We start from the raw sequence: 26,112 nt of genomic DNA on the forward strand, positions 1-26,112 counted from the left end.
CACACACTCACTCACAGCCCAACACACACTCACTCACAGCCCAACACACACTCACTCACAGCCGAACACACACTCACTCACAGCCGAACACACACTCACTCACAGCCCAACACACACTCACTCACAGCCGAACACACACTCACTCACAGCCCAACACACACTCACTCACAGCCGAACACACACTCACTCACAGCCGAACACACACTCACTCACAGCCCAACACACACTCACTCACAGCCCAACACACACTCACTCACAGCCGAACACACACTCACTCACAGCCGAACACACACTCACTCACAGCCGAACACACACTCTCTCACAGCCGAACACACACTCACTCACAGCCGAACACACACACACTCACAGCCGAACACACACTCACTCACAGCCCAACACACACTCACTCACAGCCAACACACACTCACTCACAGCCTAACACACACACACTCACAGCCAGACACACACTCACTCACAGCCCAACACACACTCACTCACAGCCCAACACACACTCACTCACAGCCCAACACACACTCACTCACAGCCCAACACACACACACTCACAGCCCAACACACACTCACTCACAGCCCAACACACACTCACTCACAGCCGAACACACACTCACTCACAGCCCAACACACACTCACTCACAGCCCAACACACACTCACTCACAGCCGAACACACACTCACTCACAGCCTAACACACACTCACTCACAGCCCAACACACACTCACTCACAGCCGAACACACACTCACTCACAGCCCAACACACACTCACTCACAGCCCAACACACACTCACTCACAGCCGAACACACACTCACTCACAGCCGAACACACACTCACTCACAGCCGAACACACACTCTCTCACAGCCGAACACACACTCACTCACAGCCGAACACACACACACTCACAGCCGAACACACACTCACTCACAGCCCAACACACACTCACTCACAGCCGAACACACACTCACTCACAGCCGAACACACACACACTCACAGCCGAACACACACTCACTCACAGCCCAACACACACTCACTCACAGCCCAACACACACTCACTCACAGCCCAACACACACTCACTCACAGCCCAACACACACACACTCACAGCCCAACACACACTCACTCACAGCCCAACACACACTCACTCACAGCCGAACACACACTCACTCACAGCCCAACACACACTCACTCACAGCCCAACACACACTCACTCACAGCCGAACACACACTCACTCACAGCCAAACACACACTCACTCACAGCCCAACACACACTCACTCACAGCCGAACACACACTCACTCACAGCCCAACACACACTCACTCACAGCCCAACACACACTCACTCACAGCCCAACACACACTCACTCACAGCCAGACACACACTCACTCACAGCCGAACACACACTCACTCACAGCCCAACACACACTCACTCACAGCCCAACACACACTCACTCACAGCCGAACACACACTCACTCACACTCACTCACAGCCCAACACACACTCACTCACAGCCCAACACACACTCACTCACAGCCCAACACACACTCACTCACAGCCCAACACACACACACTCACAGCCGAACACACACTCACTCACAGCCCAACACACACTCACTCACAGCCCAACACACACTCACTCACACTCACTCACAGCCCAACACACACTCACTCACAGCCCAACACACACTCACTCACAGCCCAACACACACTCACTCACAGCCGAACACACACTCACTCACAGCCGAACACACACTCACTCACAGCCCAACACACACTCACTCACAGCCGAACACACACTCACTCACAGCCGAACACACACTCACTCACAGCCCAACACACACTCACTCACACTCACTCCACAGCCCAACACACACTCACTCACAGCCCAACACACACTCACTCACAGCCAAACACACACTCACTCACAGCCGAACACACACTCACTCACAGCCCAACACACACTCACTCACAGCCCAACACACACTCACTCACAGCCCAACACACACTCACTCACAGCCAACACACACTCACTCACAGCCCAACACACACTCACTCACAGCCCAACACACACTCACTCACAGCCCAACACACACTCACTCACAGCCCAACACACACTCACTCACACTCACTCACAGCCCAACACACACTCACTCACAGCCCAACACACACTCACTCACAGCCGAACACACACTCACTCACAGCCGAACACACACTCACTCACAGCCCAACACACACTCACTCACAGCCCAACACACACTCACTCACAGCCGAACACACACTCACTCACAGCCGAACACACACTCACTCACAGCCCAACACACACTCACTCACAGCCCAACACACACTCACTCACAGCCCAACACACACTCACTCACACTCACTCACAGCCCAACACACACTCACTCACAGCCCAACACACACTCACTCACAGCCGAACACACACTCACTCACAGCCCAACACACACTCACTCACAGCCCAACACACACTCACTCACAGCCCAACACACACTCACTCACAGCCGAACACACACTCACTCACAGCCCAACACACACTCACTCACAGCCCAACACACACTCACTCACAGCCCAACACACACTCACTCACAGCCCAACACACACTCACTCACACTCACTCACAGCCCAACACACACTCACTCACAGCCGAACACACACTCACTCACAGCCGAACACACACTCACTCACAGCCCAACACACACTCACTCACAGCCCAACACACACTCACTCACAGCCGAACACACACTCACTCACAGCCCAACACACACACACTCACAGCCCAACACACTGCATCAGACCTACACACATTATATAATGTTCAATTCCAAGTTCACTGTTCCTTTGTGTTTTTTATATAGATTTCTAAATCCTTTTTATTTTATTTATTAATCTTTGTATATTTTATTATTAATGTTTTATGCTATCAGTATTATTATTTTGTGTACTAAATGTTCTAAATCATTTTCTATGTTGTTTTGATGCTTTGGCAATACAAAATGTATTTTTTTGTCATGCCAATAAAGCTTTCTGAATTGAATTGAGAGAGAGAGAGAGAGAGAGAGTATACATTAATACAGCAGGGGAGACCGGGAGAGAGAGAGAGAGAGAGTATACATTAATACAGCAGGGAGACCGGGAGAGAGAGAGAGAGAGAGAGAGTATACATTAATACAGCAGGGGAGACCGGGAGAGAGAGAGAGAGAGAGAATATACATTAATACAGCAGGGGAGACCGGGAGAGAGAGAGAGAGAGAGAATATACATTAATACAGCAGGGAGACCGGAGAGAGAGAGAGAGAGAGAGTATACATTAATACAGCAGGGGAGAGCGAGAGAGAGAGAGAGAGAGTATACATTAATACAGCAGGGGAGACCGGGAGAGAGAGAGAGAGAGAATATACATTAATACAGCAGGGGAGACCGGGAGAGAGAGAGAGAGAGAGAGTATACATTAATACAGCAGGGAGACCGGGAGAGAGAGAGAGAGAGAGTATACATTAATACAGCAGGGGAGAGCGGGGAGAGAGAGAGAGAGAGAGAGAGAGAGAGAGAGAGAGAGAGAGAGAGAGAGAGAGAGAGAGAGAGAGAGTATACATTAATACAGCAGGGGAGAGCGGGGAGAGACTTTGACTTTTAAGATCTCTTTATTTTACAAATAAATTATATAATCATAAGCAAAAAACAAACACTTTCCTTCTTATCTTTAAAAGTGTTAATCCAACACTATATATATAAATATATATATTTTGCACACCTTAGTAAATAAAAAAAAAATAAATAAATAAAAAAAAAAAATTAAATAAAAAACAACATTGATGTTACAATTAATATTCCAAAATTTTCAAGTAACTCAGAACATTATCTGAAAACCTTGCTCTTCAATAGGCCGACACAGCACACCTTCAGTGCCCCACATTAAAAAGAAAGAATCAGTATCATTAACCATTTCATAATACGCATATTCCAGCATCAAACGGCCCTTTATAAAACCTTTTAACATGTATACTGGATCAACACCAATTAAATTAAGAGTCTTGTTCTTCCTGGTCAACCAAATTGCCATCTTTGCTTTGCCAAAAATGAAATTCAATAAAACCACTTTTTGTTTGTTTGTGGCACTATATTTTGGCCCAAAAACAAACAAACTGTTAGTAAACAAAAAACCTAAACGTTGGCTAACATCTTTTAACAGACAGAACAATTCTCTTAATCGTGAGCATTCAACAAAAAGGTGATTAACCGTTTCAGAGACCCCACAAAAAATACAATCTTCTTTATGCAACAGATTCAGATGTGCCTTGTATCTGTTCGTAGCTATTGCCCAATGTACAATCCGCCACTGAAGATCTGCTATTCTTTTTTCAATAGGCTTCTTGTAAATGGACCTCCAACTACCTTTCGGGGAAGAGCCTAGCTCGACTAAACCAGTCCATTTGGATTCTGAAAGTGCTCCAAGTGCTCTTAAATTAAGAGCCTTGACACAAATAATGTAAAGTGCTTTCTTTGAGACAAGTTCAAAATTTCCAAGTTCTGGCGTCTTAAAAGTTAGTAATTTCCCTTCAGTCTCCTCCCAGTCTGCCACTTCTGCTGTCACATGAATTTCAGGGAAAAATCCTTCAGCGATCTCAAATTGTGATGACTGGACAGATAGAAAATGTTTAATTTCGTCCAGCAATCTTTGCAGAATCCGAAGAGATCGAATATCTACTTTTTTAGACAGTTCATCTGCTGTAAGCCACTGGTCATCTTTCTTAAGATGGCAAACTTTGCAAAAGCCTGCTCTTATCAAAGTAGAACATAGAGTTTCTGAATTCAGCAATTCAATAGACAAAAATTTATTAAAAAACAATGGTTCTTCCAATGCCCAGACATTAACTCTTTCCACAGAAAAAATTTGCCACACTTGTAAAACTGAAGAATAAAAAGTTGTAAGTCCATTGAAGTCTATATTCTTCAAATTCAGTAAAAATAGATGTCTGTCAAGACCCATGTGACCAACTCTCCTCAAGAGGGCACAAGCCACTTCCATCCAGTTCTGATCCTGATGATAAAGTAGTTTCTGGACAGCTTGTAGACGAAAACCAGCAACTCTAGACTTGATGTCTATCAGTCCTTGACCTCCTTCGTAAACCGGTAAAAACAAAATTGCTTCCTTCAACCAGTGTAATCCAGACCAGAAAAAATTAACAAGCACTCTCTGGATGCTTACGAAAAAATTAATTGGTGGGTCCAAAACATTCAGCCTGTGCCACAGGGTGGAAGCGACCAAATTGTTAATAACCAGCACTCTTCCCCTATAAGATAGCTGAGGCAGCAACCATTTCCATTTAGACAACTTAGCACAAATTTATCCTTTACATACTCCCAATTTTTTTGTTGAAACTCTTCACTTCCTAAATAAATCCCTAGAAGTTTTAAACCTGCCTTTCCCCATTGGACATTTTCAGGGATAATTGGTAAAACTTCAGTTGTTTTTTCATTACACCATAAGGCCTCCGTTTTACTCCAGTTTAGCTTTGCCGATGATGCTTTTTCATACGTCCAAAAGCAATTCTTAATTATGCTTAAATCATTTTGATTTTTAACAAGAATAGTGATGTCATCAGCATATGCAGTCAACTTAATTGCATTATGAACACTGTCACCAACACATATACCAGACAAAGTTTTCCTTAATAAACACAACAAAGGTTCTACAGCTAGTGCATACAACTGACCAGACAGAGGACATCCCTGTCTGATACCTCTTTGCATTTGTATTGGTTGACTTAAACCTCCACCAATTTTTACTAAACAAAAAGCATTTGTATACAATATCTTTATCCAAGAAAGAAAAACATTGCCACAACCAAAAGCTTTCAGTGTTTTGAAAAGATAATCATGATCTACTCGATCAAAAGCCTTCTCCTGATCTAAAGATAGAAGACCTAAATTAATTCCATTTAGTTTGCAATAATCAAGTAAATCTCTAGTTTGCAATAATCAAGTAAATCTGTTATATAGTTCTATCTGGAATACAGTAAGATTGATCTTTATGTATGATATCTCCCAAAACACACTTCAACCTATTGACCAAAGTCTTTGCCAGCAGTTTATAGTCAGCTGTAAGAATGGAAACAGGCCTCCAATTCTTCAGGAAACTTAAATCTCCTTTTTGGGGAGAAGTGCAAGAACAGCCCGCTGACAGCTCTTGGGAAGGATTTTTTCTTCATAACATTTAAGTAGAACCTCAAAAAAATCTTTTCCTATAATTCCCCACATGGCTTTATAAAAGTCCACCGGTAGACCATCAATACCTGGTGCACGACCAGGTTTCATCTGTTGTACAGCTTCAGTCAATTCTTGAAAAGAAAGAGCATTGTCCAAACTTGCACGTTGTTTATCGCTAAGAGTTGGAATTTGCTCTAATAAGTCCGATGCACACTGAGAATCAGACCTTTCAGCTCTAAAAAGATCTGAGTAAAAATCCACAGCAATTTTTCTCATCTTTTTTGGGTCAGAAGTTCTAGACCCATCTGGGGATGACAGACAATGCATGACACTTTGTTTTTTTGAAAGTTTTTCAAGATTAAAAAAGTAAGCAGTAGGTGCATCCATATCATGGACTGACAAAAACCGGGACCTTATAAGCGCCCCCTTAGCTTGTACCTGTAGTAGAGAGGAAAGAGTATTCTTTTTCTCATGTAGACTCTCAGCCAATAAAGTATCAGCTTGCTGTACCATATTAGAAACAATCTGAGAAATTTCCTTTTCTATTTTAATTATTTTTTGTTTAATCATAGTGGTAGAGAAAGAAGTAAACTGTTGACAAAAAATTCGAATTTGCGTTTTACCTAATTCCCACCACTGTATTATATTGTCATAGTCCTCTTTCTGAGAAACCCAAACTCCCCAAAAAAGTTTGAATTTTTCATAGAAATCCTTATCCTGCAACATTCGTACATTAAATTTCCAATAAGGACTCCTCAACTGAGTCTGCGATAAAGAAAATTGAAAAGTGACAAAATGATGATCAGATAGACAACATGGTACAATGTTTGCAGCTAAAATCCTAGTATTAATCGATTCATTTATATAAAATCTATCTAATCTGGCTGCACTAATTCTCCCTTGTGACATTTTTATCCAAGTATACTGTTTAACGTTTAAGTTCCTCTCTCTCCACACATCTAGCAAATCATGTTGAGTCAGAAGGCTTTTTAAAAAAGCAGATGAAACATAATCTGGTTCAACATTATTTCTATCCATGGTGAAGTCAACTGTACAATTCCAATCACCTCCTAAAATTAATAAATCATCTGAATGTATATCTTTCAAAAAATCTCTCAATTTTCTAAATAAAACAACTCTATCTGCACTTCTATTAGGGGCATAAATATTAACAAACATGAAAACATGATCGTTAATTTTAGCTTTTACAATAAGAAGACGACCTTTTTCCAATTCTAGCTTTGACATGATCTCTATATTGAGGTAGGGTGAAAAAAGAATAGCTACACCTGCACTTAAATTCGTTCCATGGCTAAGAGAGTATTTGCCCTCCCAACACAATCCCCAGTCTGTCTCATTTCTATCATCACTGTGGGTTTCTTGTAAAAATATGACATGTGTGTCTTTAAGTTTAAGAAACTCTGATAATAAAACTTGTTTTCCTCTATCCCTTGCACCATTAACATTTAAAGAGCTAACTCTTAAAACTTGCATGAGAAGAGATTGAGAAAGAAACAAGAAAGAAAACAGACAGATAAAGAAATGGATTAAAGTAGGACCCATAGCCATGTGAACTTATTTTTCTTTTTTTGACATTTTCATCTTTCCTTTTTGACTCTTACGTACTGCTGTAGAAAACTTTTTCAAACGATACCGCTTTTGTTTTGATATAACATCAAAACCCACACTTTTCTGTAAATTCATCACTGACTTCAAGAATTTTACAGCATCAGGGAAAAAATTTAAAACATCAACTTTCTGTCCTTTAGTTTGATCCAGAAACCCATTGATTTCTTCCACAGTGTACAGATCTCCAAATGATTGACTAAAATCATATTCGGAAGCGTCTGAAAGACTGTCACTATCATTCCTCAAATCCTCACCGCACACTTCATCATCGTTCATCCCAGACTGTAAACCACTACCACTTGCTTTTTCGATTTCCATTTCATTGTCATTCAAAACAAACTGACCTGCACCTTCCTTTGAACCGCCAAGCAAATTCGGAAAATAAAGATCACTCACCTCCGTTCTCGAAACTGACTCCATATCTGACCCAGCGTGCCCTTCTGAACCCTCAATCTGGGATATCCCACGGGCCTGAGAAGTGCACCCGCTGTTAGGACTTTCATCTACTATCCCTTCTTCTTGAACTTCTTCACTTTGTATTCTTTTTTTTTTTTTCGGTGGTACAGGTGTTTCCTTTGCCAGCGTAGATCTTTTTTCCGATTTATCACTAGTTCCTCCTTGATCTAACTGATTAATCTTTTCAATGTCACCGGTCTCTGCATTTCCCTCTTCTGCTTGTTTTCTGTGCGGACAAGAAAACTTCTTGTGACCTATATCTCCACATTCAAAACATCGCATACTGTCCGTTGTTGCGAAGATCATGAATGAACTATCGCCATGTTGTATACGGAAGGAAACTTCCAAAAAATTCGTTTGTGAGCTCAGAAACATGAAAACTTGTCTCCGAAAAGACATTACATGTTTCAGCGCAGTATTCTTACAGCCAAGTGGTACCATTTTAATTGCACTTGCAAATTTTCCGAAGCGGCCAAGTTCTTTTATGATCGCTTCATTTGTAATGAATGGAGGTACATTTGAAATCGTTACTCTTGTTGCAGGTGCACGCAAAGGTGTCACCTGCACAAAAGTGTCAGATATCACAACTCCATTCTCCACAAGAACGTTCACAAAATGTTCCTCCTTCAGAAACACAACAACCGCCTTATTCATTCTTGAAGCTGAAACTATTTTATCGTGACCAACAGCATTTCCCATTGCTACAAGAACATCCTCCACAGTACAGGTTTGATCAGGAAAACATTTACATCCATTTCTAATAGAGAAACCCGGCGCTCTCTCATCAGAGAGTGACGCCATGTCCATCTATCACAAATGGATGCAAACTAAAAAATAAAATGTCAAAAAGTTTTAATAATTTACAAATAAATCCCTAACTTAACTAGGGTGAGAGGGGGAAACAAAACAAAAAACGAGAGTAGAAAATTCCCAACAGTATAGAAAATAAGTTTGAAAATCAATCTACAATGCTCTCACACTCCTTACCACCACACCAAACACCTCTCACTTCCCAGCATGCAAGACAGAGAGAGATAGAGATAGGGAGAGAGAGAGAATATACATTAATACAGCAGGGGAGACCGGGGAGAGAGAGAGAGAGAGAGAGTATACATTAATACAGCAGGGGAGAGAGAGAGAGAGAGAGAGAGAGAGTATACATTAATACAGCAGGGGAGAGAGAGAGAGAGAGAGAGAGTATACATTAATACAGCAGGGGAGAGCGGGGAGAGAGAGAGAGAGAGAGAGAATATACATTAATACAGCAGGGGAGACCGGGGAGAGAGAGAGAGAGAGAGAGTATACATTAATACAGCAGGGGAGACCGGGAGAGAGAGAGAGAGAGAGAGTATACATTAATACAGCAGGGGAGAGCGGGGAGAGAGAGAGAGAGAGAGAATATACATTAATACAGCAGGGGAGACCGGGAGAGAGAGAGAGAGAGAGAGTATACATTAATACAGCAGGGGAGACCGGGGAGAGAGAGAGAGAGAGAGAATATACATTAATACAGCAGGGGAGACCGGGGAGAGAGAGAGAGAGAGAGAGTATACATTAATACAGCAGGGGAGACCGGGGAGAGAGAGAGAGAGAGAGAGTATACATTAATACAGCAGGGGAGAGCGGGGAGAGAGAGAGAGAGAGAGAGAGAGTATACATTAATACAGCAGGGGAGACCGGGGAGAGAGAGAGAGAGAGAATATACATTAATACAGCAGGGGAGACCGGGAGAGAGAGAGAGAGAGAGAGAGAGAGAGAGTATACATTAATACAGCAGGGGAGACCGGGGAGAGAGAGAGAGAGAGTATACATTAATACAGCAGGGGAGAGCGGGGAGAGAGAGAGAGAGAGAGAGAGAGAGAGAGAGAGAGAGAGAGAGAGTATACATTAATACAGCAGGGGAGACCGGGGAGAGAGAGAGAGAGAGAGAGAGAGAGTATACATTAATACAGCAGGGGAGACCGGGGAGAGAGAGAGAGAGAGAGAGAGTATACACTAATACAGCAGGGGAGACCGGGGAGAGAGAGAGAGAGAGAATATACATTAATACAGCAGGGGAGACCGGGGAGAGAGAGAGAGAGAGAGAGAGAGAGAGTATACATTAATACAGCAGGGGAGACCGGGAGAGAGAGAGAGAGAGAGAGAGAGTATACATTAATACAGCAGGGGAGAGCGAGAGAGAGAGAGAGAGAGAGAGAGAGAGAGAGTATACATTAATACAGCAGGGGAGACCGGGAGAGAGAGAGAGAGAGAGAGAGAGAGTATACATTAATACAGCAGGGGAGACCGGGAGAGAGAGAGAGAGAGAGAGAGAGAATATACACTAATACAGCAGGGGAGACCGGGAGAGAGAGAGAGAGAGAGAGAGTATACATTAATACAGCAGGGGAGACGGGGAGAGAGAGAGAGAGAGAGAGAGTATACATTAATACAGCAGGGGAGACCGGGAGAGAGAGAGAGAGAGAGAGTATACATTAATACAGCAGGGGAGACCGGGGAGAGAGAGAGAGAGAGAGAGAGAGAGAGAGAGAGAGAGAGAGAGTATACATTAATACAGCAGGGGAGACCGGGAGAGAGAGAGAGAGAGAGATATACATTAATACAGCAGGGGAGACCGGGGAGAGAGAGAGAGAGAGAGTATACATTAATACAGCAGGGGAGACCGGGGAGAGAGAGAGAGAGAGAGAGAGTATACATTAATACAGCAGGGGAGACCGGGGAGAGAGAGAGAGAGAGAGAGTATACATTAATACAGCAGGGAGACCGGGAGAGAGAGAGAGAGAGAGAGAGAGAGTATACATTAATACAGCAGGGGAGACCGGGGAGAGAGAGAGAGAGAGAGAGTATACATTAATACAGCAGGGGAGACCGGGAGAGAGAGAGAGAGAGAGAGAGAGAGAGTATACATTAATACAGCAGGGGAGACCGGGGAGAGAGAGAGAGAGAGAGAGAGAGAGAGAGAGTATACATTAATACAGCAGGGGAGAGCGGGATTGTTTGTCACACTTTTTACTCTTTATTATTTTCTTCAATCTGGGACATTCTGCGAGGTTCTGTTCCTCGTTATATTGAAGAATAACTCTTCAGATACAAATTGATGTTTTTTATTTCACCGTAACTTTATTTAAAAACCATATTTGGAATAAAGTTTGTATTGTGTACAATGACAGAAAAAGTGTATTTTTACTTTTTAAGTGAAAATAAAATAATATAGACCTATATTATATATTTGAAATGTTGAACATTTCACAGCCTCCACAGAACCGGAGCACAAAACATGTGTAATATGTCATCATATAACAGTTCTTCCTGTAGGATTTACATGTGACAACCTGCCCCAACCCAACTTTACATGAACATGTATTTCTCTCAGTACTTCTGGTTTTGTTTTTACACGAGTATCTGTTTCTATTAACATGGACATCAGTTCAAACAAACTCCAACACTACTAAGAGTTATAATTAAAGCTGTCAATCGATTAAAAATATTAATCAAATTAATTACATGGTGTCCCGATTAATTAATCACATATACAAATATTTGCTGAGAAAGCCCCTCATATAACAATAACTCAATATGAAATAATTCTAGTTATCTTTAAATATTTAAAAGATTATATATATAAATATTCAGATAATTAAATGCATTACACTATTGTATCAGAAGAGTTCATCATTAATAAAACAATATAAAAGCATCTTTATAACACAATGTATTGATTATTACCATATTATTGATCATAAGTCAATCATTAACACACAGTTCACAGTAATCCATTACACAAGTGAATTTATCAATCAGAGATTTATTATGAGGGCTTGTTTAAGGACCGTTAATGTACACCTGTGTCAGACGTGCTTGTGTCGCGTCTCGGGAGCGTTGTGTCATAAACATGTTTAGTTCACTGTGTCGAGTTAAATATAGTTTAATACTCGATCTTTAACACAGCTTGAGATCTCTTAGATCAGATTTGAACTCCATCAAGTGTTTTGAACGCAAAAATGTAACTCATGTTTATGTTGTTCTGCTGAAGTGTTTGTTCACTGTATAAACTGTGTGTTGCTCACAAGGCTGAAGTGCCACTTACTGCCCCCTGGAGTAAACAGGTGGTACTACAAGCATTTCCCAGGAATCTTCTGGTCCAGGGGGCATGTGATTAATTATGTAAAAAGGTTTTTAATGCATTATTTTTTTATAAAATTAATCGCACGTTATTAACGCGTTAAATCGACAGCCCTAATTATAATATAAATAACAAGATATATTTTTTTTACTTTGGGTATGAAAATTTTTTTAGGTTTTATGTTAGATGGAATTGACCTCAAATGACAAGATGGTTGAGTTCCAGACAATAGAAGACATATTTCAGTGTTACGCCCGTTTCACACATACTCCGTGTGCAGTGCGTATGCGGTGCGTATACGGTACAGGAGCAGCACGCGCTATAGTGCTTACACATATGCTGCGTTTGCAGTGCGCTACTGATCCGCAGATTCTGTGTGCCACACAATCAAAAATGTGTAAGGAATTTTGATTTTAAATCCAAACGTTAACTTTGACATTAAGACATTGAAACAGTATGAAAATTAATTTTAATCATTGTGATTCTTTGTTTTACATGTAGTTCGAGTTGTTGACAGAAGAAAAACTATCGCGCTATATCTTTTGCTAAGAAGGAGAAGAATGAGACGCATTTGGGTTCACTCTGTCAAACGAGGCAGGAGACAGTTTGGTGCTTGTCTCAGAACTTCGACTTTACAGTGACCGGCACCTAAAGTACTTTCGGATGAGTGCCGAACAGATGGATAATGTTCTTTCTCTGGTTGGAGCAGACATCACAAGGCAAACCACAACGTATCGTGCGTCCATCGAATCATATATGATGCCATTTTGCAACTTTCGGGACTATAATCATACTTTTTTGTTTTTCTTGACCCTGTAATTTAGTAACTGTAGAACACATTAACTGAAATTATGCGTATATGATGAAATTATTACAGTTTCTTGACAATCTATGTCTATTTTAATGTGAACAATGCGACTAATTCAGTGTGGTGCAGCACAGCAAAAATAGACTCGGTGCGTAAACGATCGCTGCACAGCTGTATACGCACCGCAACTGGAACGGATCGACGGACTGCATCCGTGTGCAGTCTGAAAGCTCTAACCTGTTAACATGGGTACGGAAAAACAAATATGCACCGCATACGCACTGCAAACGGAGTATGTGTGAAACGGGTGTTAGTATCACCTGCCTGCACCATCTATTATTATCTTTATTATTATTCAGGGTGACTTACAATAGGTGTCACCATCTAGTGTCATAGTTATGAGCACTGTGACAACCAACCCCGGTCTCCCCTATATACACTGACTGTAATATACATATATTTACAATTACATGCAATTAAAAGAATGAATGAATACTTTAAATAAAACATCACTTTAACACCCTGAACAACGCAGCGGGATAAGCAGAAATCAGCACCGGACTCGGCTGTGTTGGGGGGAACGGATTCGGAAGGAGGATCAACCCTTATGAAAATAAACCATAATTTACTATAGAAAACCATACCTAAAAACTATAGTATGTCTTTTTGAATATATCTGCTGCATTTGATCACAAAATTCTTCTTTGAGAAAACTATTGTCATTACTGGCACAGTTCTGTCCTGGCTGATGTCCTGCTTAACCTCCTCACATCTATGAGTGTCTTTTGGAGGATCAGAATCGGCTAATTGTCTTGTTGTGTCTGGAGCTCCACAGGGCTGGGTTAACCCTAACCCCTAACCCTAACCCCTAACCCCTAACCCTAACCCATCCTGAGAAAGGGAGGGTCTCTATTGTCTGTACTGAACACTGAGAAAGGGAGGGGCTCTATTGTCTGTACTGAACACTGAGAAAGGGAGGGTCTCTATTGTCTGTACTGAACACTGAGAAATGGAGGGGCTCTATTGTCTGTACTGAACACTGAGAAAGGGAGGGGCTCTATTGTCTGTACTGAACACTGAGAAATGGAGGGGCTCTATTGTCTGTACTGAACACTGAGAAAGGGAGGGGCTCTATTGTCTGTACTGAACACTGAGAAAGGGAGGGTCTCTATTGTGTGTACTGAACACTGAGAAAGGGAGGGTCTCTATTGTCTGTACTGAACACTGAGAAAGGGAGGGGCTCTATTGTCTGTACTGAACACTGAGAAAGGGAGGGGCTCTATTGTCTGTTCTGAACACTGAGAAAGGGAGAGGCTCTATTGTGTGTACTGAACACTGAGAAAGGGAGGGTCTCTATTGTGTGTTCTGAACACTGAGAAAGGGAGAGGCTCTATTGTGTGTACTGAACACTGAGAAAGGGAGGGGCTCTATTGTCTGTACTGAACACTGAGAAAGGGAGGGTCTCTATTGTGTGTTCTGAACACTGAGAAAGGGAGAGGCTCTATTGTGTGTACTGAACACTGAGAAAGGGAGAGGCTCTATTGTGTGTACTGAACACTGAGAAAGGGAGGGGCTCTATTGTCTGTACTGAACACTGAGAAAGGGAGGGGCTCTATTGTCTGTTCTGAACACTGAGAAAGGGAGAGGCTCTATTGTGTGTACTGAACACTGAGAAAGGGAGGGTCTCTATTGTGTGTTCTGAACACTGAGAAAGGGAGGGTCTCTATTGTCTGTACTGAACACTGAGAAAGGGAGGGGCTCTATTGTCTGTACTGAACACTGAGAAAGGGAGGGGCTCTATTGTCTGTTCTGAACACTGAGAAAGGGAGGGGCTCTATTGTGTGTACTGAACACTGAGAAAGGGAGGGGCTCTATTGTGTGTACTGAACACTGAGAAAGGGAGGGGCTCTATTGTCCATACTGAACACTGAGAAAGGGAGGGGCTCTATTGTGTGTACTGAACACTGAGAAAGGGAGAGGCTCTATTGTCCATACTGAACACTGAGAAAGGGAGGGGCTCTATTGTGTGTACTGAACACTGAGAAAGGGAGGGGCTCTATTGTCCATACTGAACACTGAGAAAGGGAGGGGCTCTATTGTGTGTACTGAACACTGAGAAAGGGAGGGGCTCTATTGTCTGTACTGAACACTGAGAAAGGGAGGGGCTCTATTGTCCATACTGAACACTGAGAAAGGGAGGGGCTCTATTGTGTGTACTGAACATTGAGAAAGGGAGGGGCTCTATTGTCTGTTCTGAACACTGAGAAAGGGAGAGGCTCTATTGTCTGTACTGAACACTGAGAAAGGGAGGATCTCTATTGTCTGTACTGAACACTGAGAAAGGGAGGGGCTCTATTGTGTGTACTGAACACTGAGAAAGGGAGGGGCTCTATTGTCCATACTGAACACTGAGAAAGGGAGGGGCTCTATTGTGTGTACTGAACACTGAGAAAGGGAGAGGCTCTATTGTCTGTACTGAACACTGAGAAAGGGAGGGGCTCTATTGTGTGTACTGAACACTGAGAAAGGGAGAGGCTCTATTGTCTGTACTGAACACTGAGAAAGGGAGGGGCTCTATTGTCTGTACTGAACACTGAGAAAGGGAGAGGCTCTATTGTGTGTACTGAACACTGAGAAAGGGAGGGGCTCTATTGTGTGTACTGAACACTGAGAAAGGGAGAGGCTCTATTGTGTGTACTGAACACTGAGAAAGGGAGGGGCTCTATTGTGTGTACTGAACACTGAGAAAGGGAGAGGCTCTATTGTGTGTACTGAACACTGAGAAAGGGAGGGGCTCTATTGTGTGTACTGAACACTGAGAAAGGGAGGATCTCTATTGTCTGTACTGAACACTGAGAAAGGGAGGGGCTCTATTGTGTGTACTGAACACTGAGAAAGGGAGAGGCTCTATTGTGTGTACTGAACACTGAGAAAGGGAGAGGCTCTATTGTGTGTACTGAACACTGAGAAAGGGAGAGGCTCTATTGTGTGTACTGAACACTGAGAAAGGGAGAGGCTCTATTGTGTGTACTGAACACTGAGAAAGGGAGAGGCTCTATTGTCTGTTCTGAACACTGAGAAAGGGAGAGGCTCTATTGTCTGTACTGAGCACTGAGAAAGGGAGGGATCTATTGTCTGTACTGAACACTGAGAAAGGGACAGGCTCTATTGTCTGTACTGAACACTGAGAAAGGGAGAGGCTCTATTGTGTGTACTGAACACTGAGAAAGGGAGGGGCTCTATTGTGTGTACTGAACACTGAGAAAGGCAGGGGCTCTATTGTGTGTACTGAACACTGAGAAAGGGAGGGGCTCTATTGTCTGTACTGAACACTGAGAAAGGGAGGGGCTCTATTGTGTGTACTGAACACTGAGAAAGGGAGGGGCTCTATTGTCTGTACTGAACACTGAGAAAGGGAGGGGCTCTATTGTGTGTACTGAACACTGAGAAAGGGAGGGGCCCTATTGTGTGTACTGAACACTGTGAAAGGGAGGGGCTCTATTGTGTGTACTGAACACTGAGAAAGGGAGGGGCTCTATTGTGTGTACTGAACACTGAGAAAGGGAGGGTCTCTATTCTCTGTACTGAACACTGAGAAAGGGAGGGGCTCTATTGTGTGTACTGAACACTGAGAAAGGGAGGGTCTCTATTGTCTGTACTGAACACTGAGAAAGGGAGGGGCTCTATTGTGTGTACTGAACACTGAGAAAGGGAGGGGCTCTATTGTCTGTACTGAACACTGAGAAAGGGAGGGGCTCTATTGTCTGTACTGAACACTGAGAAAGGGAGGGGCTCTATTGTCTGTACTGAACACTGAGAAAGGGAGGGGCTCTATTGTGTGTACTGAACACTGAGAAAGGGAGGGTCTCTATTGTCTGTACTGAACACTGAGAAAGGGAGGGGCTCTATTGTGTGTACTGAACACTGAGAAAGGGAGGGGCTCTATTGTGTGTACTGAACACTGAGAAAGGGAGGGTCTCTATTGTCTGTACTGAACACTGAGAAAGGGAGGGGCTCTATTGTCCATACTGAACACTGAGAAAGGGAGGGGCTCTATTGTGTGTACTGAACACTGAGAAAGGGAGAGGCTCTATTGTCTGTACTGAACACTGAGAAAGGGAGGGGCTCTATTGTGTGTACTGAACACTGAGAAAGGGAGAGGCTCTATTGTCTGTACTGAACACTGAGAAAGGGAGGGGCTCTATTGTCTGTACTGAACACTGAGAAAGGAGAGGCTCTATTGTGTGTACTGAACACTGAGAAAGGGAGGGGCTCTATTGTGTGTACTGAACACTGAGAAAGGGAGGGGCTCTATTGTGTGTACTGAACACTGAGAAAGGGAGGGGCTCTATTGTGTGTACTGAACACTGAGAAAGGGAGGGGCTCTATTGTGTGTACTGAACACTGAGAAAGGGAGGGGCTCTATTGTGTGTACTGAACACTGAGAAAGGGAGAGGCTCTATTGTGTGTACTGAACACTGAGAAAGGGAGGGGCTCTATTGTGTGTACTGAACACTGAGAAAGGGAGAGGCTCTGTGTGTGTACTGAACACTGAGAAAGGGAGGGGCTCTATTGTGTGTACTGAACACTGAGAAAGGGAGGATCTCTATTGTCTGTACTGAACACTGAGAAAGGGAGGGGCTCTATTGTGTGTACTGAACACTGAGAAAGGGAGAGGCTCTATTGTGTGTACTGAACACTGAGAAAGGGAGAGGCTCTATTGTGTGTACTGAACACTGAGAAAGGGAGAGGCTCTATTGTGTGTACTGAACACTGAGAAAGGGAGAGGCTCTATTGTGTGTACTGAACACTGAGAAAGGGAGAGGCTCTATTGTCTGTTCTGAACACTGAGAAAGGGAGAGGCTCTATTGTCTGTACTGAGCACTGAGAAAGGGAGGGATCTATTGTCTGTACTGAACACTGAGAAAGGGACAGGCTCTATTGTCTGTACTGAACACTGAGAAAGGGAGAGGCTCTATTGTGTGTACTGAACACTGAGAAAGGGAGGGGCTCTATTGTGTGTACTGAACACTGAGAAAGGCAGGGGCTCTATTGTGTGTACTGAACACTGAGAAAGGGAGGGGCTCTATTGTCTGTACTGAACACTGAGAAAGGGAGGGGCTCTATTGTGTGTACTGAACACTGAGAAAGGGAGGGGCTCTATTGTCTGTACTGAACACTGAGAAAGGGAGGGGCTCTATTGTGTGTACTGAACACTGAGAAAGGGAGGGGCCCTATTGTGTGTACTGAACACTGTGAAAGGGAGGGGCTCTATTGTGTGTACTGAACACTGAGAAAGGGAGGGGCTCTATTGTGTGTACTGAACACTGAGAAAGGGAGGGGCTCTATTGTGTGTACTGAACACTGAGAAAGGGAGGGTCTCTATTCTCTGTACTGAACACTGAGAAAGGGAGGGTCTCTATTGTGTGTACTGAACACTGAGAAAGGGAGGGTCTCTATTGTCTGTACTGAACACTGAGAAAGGGAGGGGCTCTATTGTGTGTACTGAACACTGAGAAAGGGAGGGGCTCTATTGTCTGTACTGAACACTGAGAAAGGGAGGGCTCTGTGTCTGTACTGAACACTGAGAAAGGAGGGGCTCTATTGTCTGTACTGAACACTGAAAGGGAGGGCTCTTGTGTGTACTGAACACTGAGAAAGGGAGGGCTCTATTGTGTGTACTGAACACTGAGAAAGGGAGGGTCTCTATTGTGTGTACTGAACACTGAGAAAGGGAGGGTCTCTATTGTCTGTACTGAACACTGAGAAAGGGAGGGCTCTATTGTGTGTACTGAACACTGAGAAAGGGAGGGGCTCTATTGTCTGTACTGAACACTGAGAAAGGGAGGGTCTCTATTGTCTGTACTGAACACTGAGAAAGGGAGGGGCTCTATTGTGTGTACTGAACACTGAGAAAGGGAGGGTCTCTATTGTCTGTACTGAACACTGAGAAAGGGAGGGGCTCTGTGTGTGTACTGAACACTGAGAAAGGGAGGGGCTCTATTGTCTGTACTGAACACTGAGAAAGGGAGGGGCTCTATTGTGTGTACTGAACACTGAGAAAGGGAGGGTCTCTATTGTCTGTTCTGAACACTGAGAAAGGGAGGGGCTCTATTGTGTGTTCTGAACACTGAGAAAGGGAGGGTCTCTATTGTGTGTACTGAACACTGAGAAAGGGAGGGGCTCTATTGTCTGTACTGAACACTGAGAAAGGGAGGGGCTCTATTGTCTGTACTGAACACTGAGAAAGGGAGGGGCTCTATTGTGTGTACTGAACACTGAGAAAGGGAGGGGCTCTATTGTCTGTACTGAACACTGAGAAAGGGAGGGTCTCTATTGTCTGTACTGAACACTGAGAAAGGGAGGGGCTCTATTGTCTGTACTGAACACTGAGAAAGGGAGGGGCTCTATTGTCTGTACTGAACACTGAGAAAGGGAGGGTCTCTATTGTCTGTACTGAACACTGAGAAAGGGAGGGGCTCTATTGTGTGTACTGAACACTGAGAAAGGGATGGGCTCTATTGTGTGTTCTGAACACTGAGAAAGGGAGGGTCTCTATTGTGTGTACTGAACACTGAGAAAGGGAGGGTCTCTATTGTCTGTACTGAACACTGAGAAAGGGAGGGGCTCTATTGTGTGTACTGAACACTGAGAAAGGGAGGGGCTCTATTGTCTGTACTGAACACTGAGAAAGGGAGGGGCTCTATTGTGTGTACTGAACACTGAGAAAGGGAGGGTCTCTATTGTCTGTACTGAACACTGAGAAAGGGAGGGGCTCTATTGTGTGTACTGAACACTGAGAAAGGGAGGGGCTCTATTGTGTGTACTGAACACTGAGAAAGGGAGGGGCTCTATTGTGTGTACTGAACACTGAGAAAGGGAGGGTCTCTATTGTGTGTACTGAACACTGAGAAAGGGAGGGGCTCTATTGTGTGTACTGAACACTGAGAAAGGGAGGGGCTCTATTGTCTGTACTGAACACTGAGAAAGGGAGGGGCTCTATTGTGTGTACTGAACACTGAGAAAGGGAGGGGCTCTATTGTCTGTACTGAACACTGAGAAAGGGAGGGCTCTATTGTCTGTACTGAACACTGAGAAAGGGAGGGGCTCTATTGTCTGTACTGAACACTGAGAAAGGGAGGGGCTCTATTGTCTGTACTGAACACTGAGAAAGGGAGGGGCTCTATTGTCTGTACTGAACACTGAGAAAGGGAGGGCTCTGTGTGTGTACTGAACACTGAGAAAGGGAGGGGCTCTATTGTCTGTACTGAACACTGAGAAAGGGAGGGGCTCTATTGTCTGTACTGAACACTGAGAAAGGGAGGGGCTCTATTGTGTGTACTGAACACTGAGAAAGGGAGGGGCTCTATTGTCTGTACTGAACACTGAGAAAGGGAGGGGCTCTATTGTGTGTACTGAACACTGAGAAAGGGAGGGGCTCTATTGTGTGTACTGAACACTGAGAAAGGGAGGGGCTCTATTGTGTGTACTGAACACTGAGAAAGGGAGGGGCTCTATTGTCTGTACTGAACACTGAGAAAGGGAGGGGCTCTATTGTGTGTACTGAACACTGAGAAAGGGAGGGGCTCTATTGTGTGTACTGAACACTGAAAGGGAGGGCTCTGTGTGTGTACTGAACACTGAGAAAGGAGGGGCTCTATTGTGTGTACTGAACACTGAGAAAGGGAGGGGCTCTATTGTCTGTACTGAACACTGAGAAAGGGAGGGGCTCTATTGTGTGTACTGAACACTGAGAAAGGGAGGGGCTCTATTGTCTGTACTGAACACTGAGAAAGGGAGGGGCTCTATTGTCTGTACTGAACACTGAGAAAGGGAGGGGCTCTATTGTCTGTACTGAACACTGAGAAAGGGAGGGCTCTATTGTCTGTACTGAACACTGAGAAAGGGAGGGGCTCTATTGTCTGTACTGAACACTGAGAAAGGGAAGGGCTCTATTGTCTGTACTGAACACTGAGAAAGGGAGGGGCTCTATTGTCTGTACTGAACACTGAGAAAGGGAGGGGCTCTATTGTGTGTACTGAACACTGAGAAAGGGAGGGTCTCTATTGTCTGTACTGAACACTGAGAAAGGGAGGGGCTCTATTGTCTGTACTGAACACTGAGAAAGGGAGGGGCTCTATTGTGTGTACTGAACACTGAGAAAGGGAGGGGCTCTATTGTCTGTACTGAACACTGAGAAAGGGAGGGTCTCTATTGTCTGTACTGAACACTGAGAAAGGGAGGGGCTCTATTGTGTGTACTGAACACTGAGAAAGGGATGGGCTCTATTGTGTGTTCTGAACACTGAGAAAGGGAGGGCTCTATTGTCTGTACTGAACACTGAGAAAGGGAGGGTCTCTATTGTCTGTACTGAACACTGAGAAAGGGAGGGCTCTATTGTCTGTACTGAACACTGAGAAGGGAGGGCTCTATTGTGTGTACTGAACACTGAGAAAGGAGGGCTCTATTGTCTGTACTGAACACTGAGAAAGGGAGGGGCTCTATTGTCTGTACTGAACACTGAGAAAGGGAGGGTCTCTATTGTCTGTACTGAACACTGAGAAAGGGAGGGCTCTATTGTGTGTACTGAACACTGAGAAAGGGAGGGTCTCTATTGTCTGTACTGAACACTGAGAAAGGGAGGGGCTCTATTGTCTGTACTGAACACTGAGAAAGGGAGGGCTCTATTGTCTGTACTGAACACTGAGAAAGGGAGGGGCTCTATTGTGTGTACTGAACACTGAGAAAGGGAGGGTCTCTATTGTCTGTACTGAACACTGAGAAAGGGAGGGCTCTATTGTCTGTACTGAACACTGAGAAAGGGAGGGGCTCTATTGTCTGTACTGAACACTGAGAAAGGGAGGGGCTCTATTGTCTGTACTGAACACTGAGAAAGGGAGGGGCTCTATTGTGTGTACTGAACACTGAGAAAGGGAGGGGCTCTATTGTCTGTACTGAACACTGAGAAAGGGAGGGGCTCTATTGTCTGTACTGAACACTGAGAAAGGGAGGGGCTCTATTGTCTGTACTGAACACTGAGAAAGGGAGGGGCTCTATTGTCTGTACTGAACACTGAGAAAGGGAGGGGCTCTATTGTCTGTACTGAACACTGAGAAAGGGAGGGTCTCTATTGTGTGTACTGAACACTGAGAAAGGGAGGGGCTCTATTGTCTGTACTGAACACTGAGAAAGGGAGGGGCTCTATTGTGTGTACTGAACACTGAGAAAGGGAGGGGCTCTATTGTGTGTACTGAACACTGAGAAAGGGAGGGGCTCTATTGTGTGTACTGAACACTGAGAAAGGGAGGGGCTCTATTGTCTGTACTGAACACTGAGAAAGGGAGGGGCTCTATTGTGTGTACTGAACACTGAGAAAGGGAGGGGCTCTATTGTGTGTACTGAACACTGAGAAAGGGAGGGGCTCTATTGTCTGTACTGAACACTGAGAAAGGGAGGGGCTCTATTGTGTGTACTGAACACTGAGAAAGGGAGGGGCTCTATTGTCTGTACTGAACACTGAGAAAGGGAGGGGCTCTATTGTCTGTACTGAACACTGAGAAAGGGAGGGGCTCTATTGTGTGTACTGAACACTGAGAAAGGAGGGCTCTATTGTCTGTACTGAACACTGAGAAAGGGAGGGGCTCTATTGTCTGTACTGAACACTGAGAAAGGGAGGGGCTCTATTGTGTGTACTGAACACTGAGAAAGGGAGGGGCTCTATTGTCTGTACTGAACACTGAGAAAGGGAGGGGCTCTATTGTCTGTACTGAACACTGAGAAAGGGAGGGGCTCTATTGTGTGTACTGAACACTGAGAAAGGGAGGGGCTCTATTGTGTGTACTGAACACTGAGAAAGGGAGGGGCTCTATTGTGTGTACTGAACACTGAGAAAGGGAGGGGCTCTATTGTCTGTACTGAACACTGAGAAAGGGAGGGGCTCTATTGTGTGTACTGAACACTGAGAAAGGGAGGGGCTCTATTGTCTGTACTGAACACTGAGAAAGGGAGGGGCTCTATTGTGTGTACTGAACACTGAGAAAGGGAGGGGCTCTATTGTCTGTACTGAACACTGAGAAAGGGAGGGCTCTATTGTCTGTACTGAACACTGAGAAAGGGAGGGGCTCTATTGTGTGTACTGAACACTGAGAAAGGGAGGGTCTCTATTGTCTGTACTGAACACTGAGAAAGGGAGGGGCTCTATTGTGTGTACTGAACACTGAGAAAGGAGGGGCTCTATTGTCTGTACTGAACACTGAGAAAGGGAGGGGCTCTATTGTGTGTACTGAACACTGAGAAAGGGAGGGGCTCTATTGTCTGTACTGAACACTGAGAAAGGGAGGGGCTCTATTGTGTGTACTGAACACTGAGAAAGGGAGGGGCTCTATTGTGTGTACTGAACACTGAGAAAGGGAGGGGCTCTATTGTCTGTACTGAACACTGAGAAAGGGAGGGGCTCTATTGTCTGTACTGAACACTGAGAAAGGGAGGGGCTCTATTGTCTGTACTGAACACTGAGAAAGGGAGGGGCTCTATTGTCTGTACTGAACACTGAGAAAGGGAGGGGCTCTATTGTCTGTACTGAACACTGAGAAAGGGAGGGGCTCTATTGTCTGTACTGAACACTGAGAAAGGGAGGGGCTCTATTGTCTGTACTGAACACTGAGAAAGGGAGGGGCTCTATTGTGTGTACTGAACACTGAGAAAGGGAGGGGCTCTATTGTCTGTACTGAACACTGAGAAAGGGAGGGGCTCTATTGTCTGTACTGAACACTGAGAAAGGGAGGGGCTCTATTGTGTGTACTGAACACTGAGAAAGGGAGGGGCTCTATTGTGTGTACTGAACACTGAGAAAGGGAGGGGCTCTATTGTGTGTACTGAACACTGAGAAAGGGAGGGGCTCTATTGTCTGTACTGAACACTGAGAAAGGGAGGGGCTCTATTGTGTGTACTGAACACTGAGAAAGGGAGGGGCTCTATTGTCTGTACTGAACACTGAGAAAGGGAGGGGCTCTATTGTCTGTACTGAACACTGAGAAAGGGAGGGGCTCTATTGTGTGTACTGAACACTGAGAAAGGGAGGGGCTCTATTGTGTGTACTGAACACTGAGAAAGGGAGGGGCTCTATTGTCTGTACTGAACACTGAGAAAGGGAGGGGCTCTATTGTCTGTACTGAACACTGAGAAAGGGAGGGGCTCTATTGTGTGTACTGAACACTGAGAAAGGGAGGGGCTCTATTGTCTGTACTGAACACTGAGAAAGGGAGGGGCTCTATTGTCTGTACTGAACACTGAGAAAGGGAGGGGCTCTATTGTCTGTACTGAACACTGAGAAAGGGAGGGGCTCTATTGTCTGTACTGAACACTGAGAAAGGGAGGGGCTCTATTGTCTGTACTGAACACTGAGAAAGGGAGGGGCTCTATTGTCTGTACTGAACACTGAGAAAGGGAGGGGCTCTATTGTCTGTACTGAACACTGAGAAAGGGAGGGGCTCTATTGTCTGTACTGAACACTGAGAAAGGGAGGGGCTCTATTGTCTGTACTGAACACTGAGAAAGGGAGGGGCTCTATTGTCTGTACTGAACACTGAGAAAGGGAGGGGCTCTATTGTCTGTACTGAACACTGAGAAAGGGAGGGGCTCTATTGTCTGTACTGAACACTGAGAAAGGGAGGGGCTCTATTGTCTGTACTGAACACTGAGAAAGGGAGGGGCTCTATTGTCTGTACTGAACACTGAGAAGGGAGGGGCTCTATGTCTGTACTGAACACTGAGAAGGAGAGGCTCTATTGTCTGTACTGAACACTGAGAAAGGGAGGGCTCTATTGTCTGTACTGAACACTGAGAAAGGGAGGGGCTCTATTGTCTGTACTGAACACTGAGAAAGGGAGAGGCTCTATTGTCTGTACTGAACACTGAGAAAGGGAGGGGCTCTATTGTCTGTACTGAACACTGAGAAAGGGAGAGGCTCTATTGTGTGTTCTGAACACTGAGAAAGGGAGGGGTTCTATTGTCTGTACTGAACACTGAGAAAGGGAGAGGCTCTATTGTCTGTACTGAACACTGAGAAAGGGAGGGGCTCTATTGTCTGTACTGAACACTGAGAAAGGGAGGGGCTCTATTGTCTGTACTGAACACTGAGAAAGGGAGAGGCTCTATTGTCTGTACTGAACACTGAGAAAGGGAGGGGCTCTATTGTCTGTACTGAACACTGAGAAAGGGAGGGGCTCTATTGTCTGTACTGAACACTGAGAAAGGGAGGGGCTCTATTGTCTGTTCTGAACACTGAGAAAGGGAGGGGCTCTATTGTCTGTACTGAACACTGAGAAAGGGAGGGGCTCTATTGTCTGTACTGAACACTAAGAAAGGGAGTGGCACTCACGTGTTGCTGATGTATGTCCAGATATATTGGAGTTTCTGTGGGTTTAGATTAGACTCCACTGGTGCAGTCAGGCCCCACAGAAATAGGAGGGGAAGAAGAAGAGACATCCCCTGAGAGAGAGAGAGAGAGAGAGAGAGAGAGAGAGAGAGAGAGAGAGAGAGATTATAATCATATAAAACATTAGATTATAGTAGCCTGTATAAATAGCAGTGTCTGTGCTCTATATATGCACTGTGACCCTGCCCAAGTTATGCAAATTTGGGACACTTGCACCCTGCCAAGAAATCACATGCAGCATTTTTTGACATCACACAGGGAAAAATAAGAACGTTTTTAATATTATATATTTTACCAGTGTAGAAATTTAACAACATTCTGAGAATTCTTTTTTTTTTTTTCCTGATGCGACATCATGAAGCATTCCATAGAACTTTGATAGAAACCAGGAATTAAGTTGCTAGTTTTCAAAAGACATGCACCG

General features: G+C 44.4%; 1 protein-coding gene across 4 annotated transcripts in view; it reads right to left on the reverse strand.

The window, feature by feature from the left end:
- Positions 1-26,112, reverse strand: part of LOC127663087 (uncharacterized) — a 122,590-nt gene that overhangs the window by 86,825 nt on the left and 9,653 nt on the right. For all 4 annotated transcript variants that reach the window (XM_052154511.1, XM_052154512.1, XM_052154513.1 and 1 more), the window contains one exon: positions 25,632-25,741. In XM_052154511.1, coding sequence (XP_052010471.1) covers positions 25,632-25,738 — 107 coding nt within the window. In that variant the 5' untranslated portion in view covers positions 25,739-25,741. The remainder of the gene's footprint in view (positions 1-25,631; positions 25,742-26,112) is intronic.

This window comes from Xyrauchen texanus, chromosome 23 (assembly GCF_025860055.1).
Source record: "Xyrauchen texanus isolate HMW12.3.18 chromosome 23, RBS_HiC_50CHRs, whole genome shotgun sequence".
Classification (NCBI taxonomy): Eukaryota; Metazoa; Chordata; class Actinopteri; order Cypriniformes; family Catostomidae; genus Xyrauchen; species Xyrauchen texanus.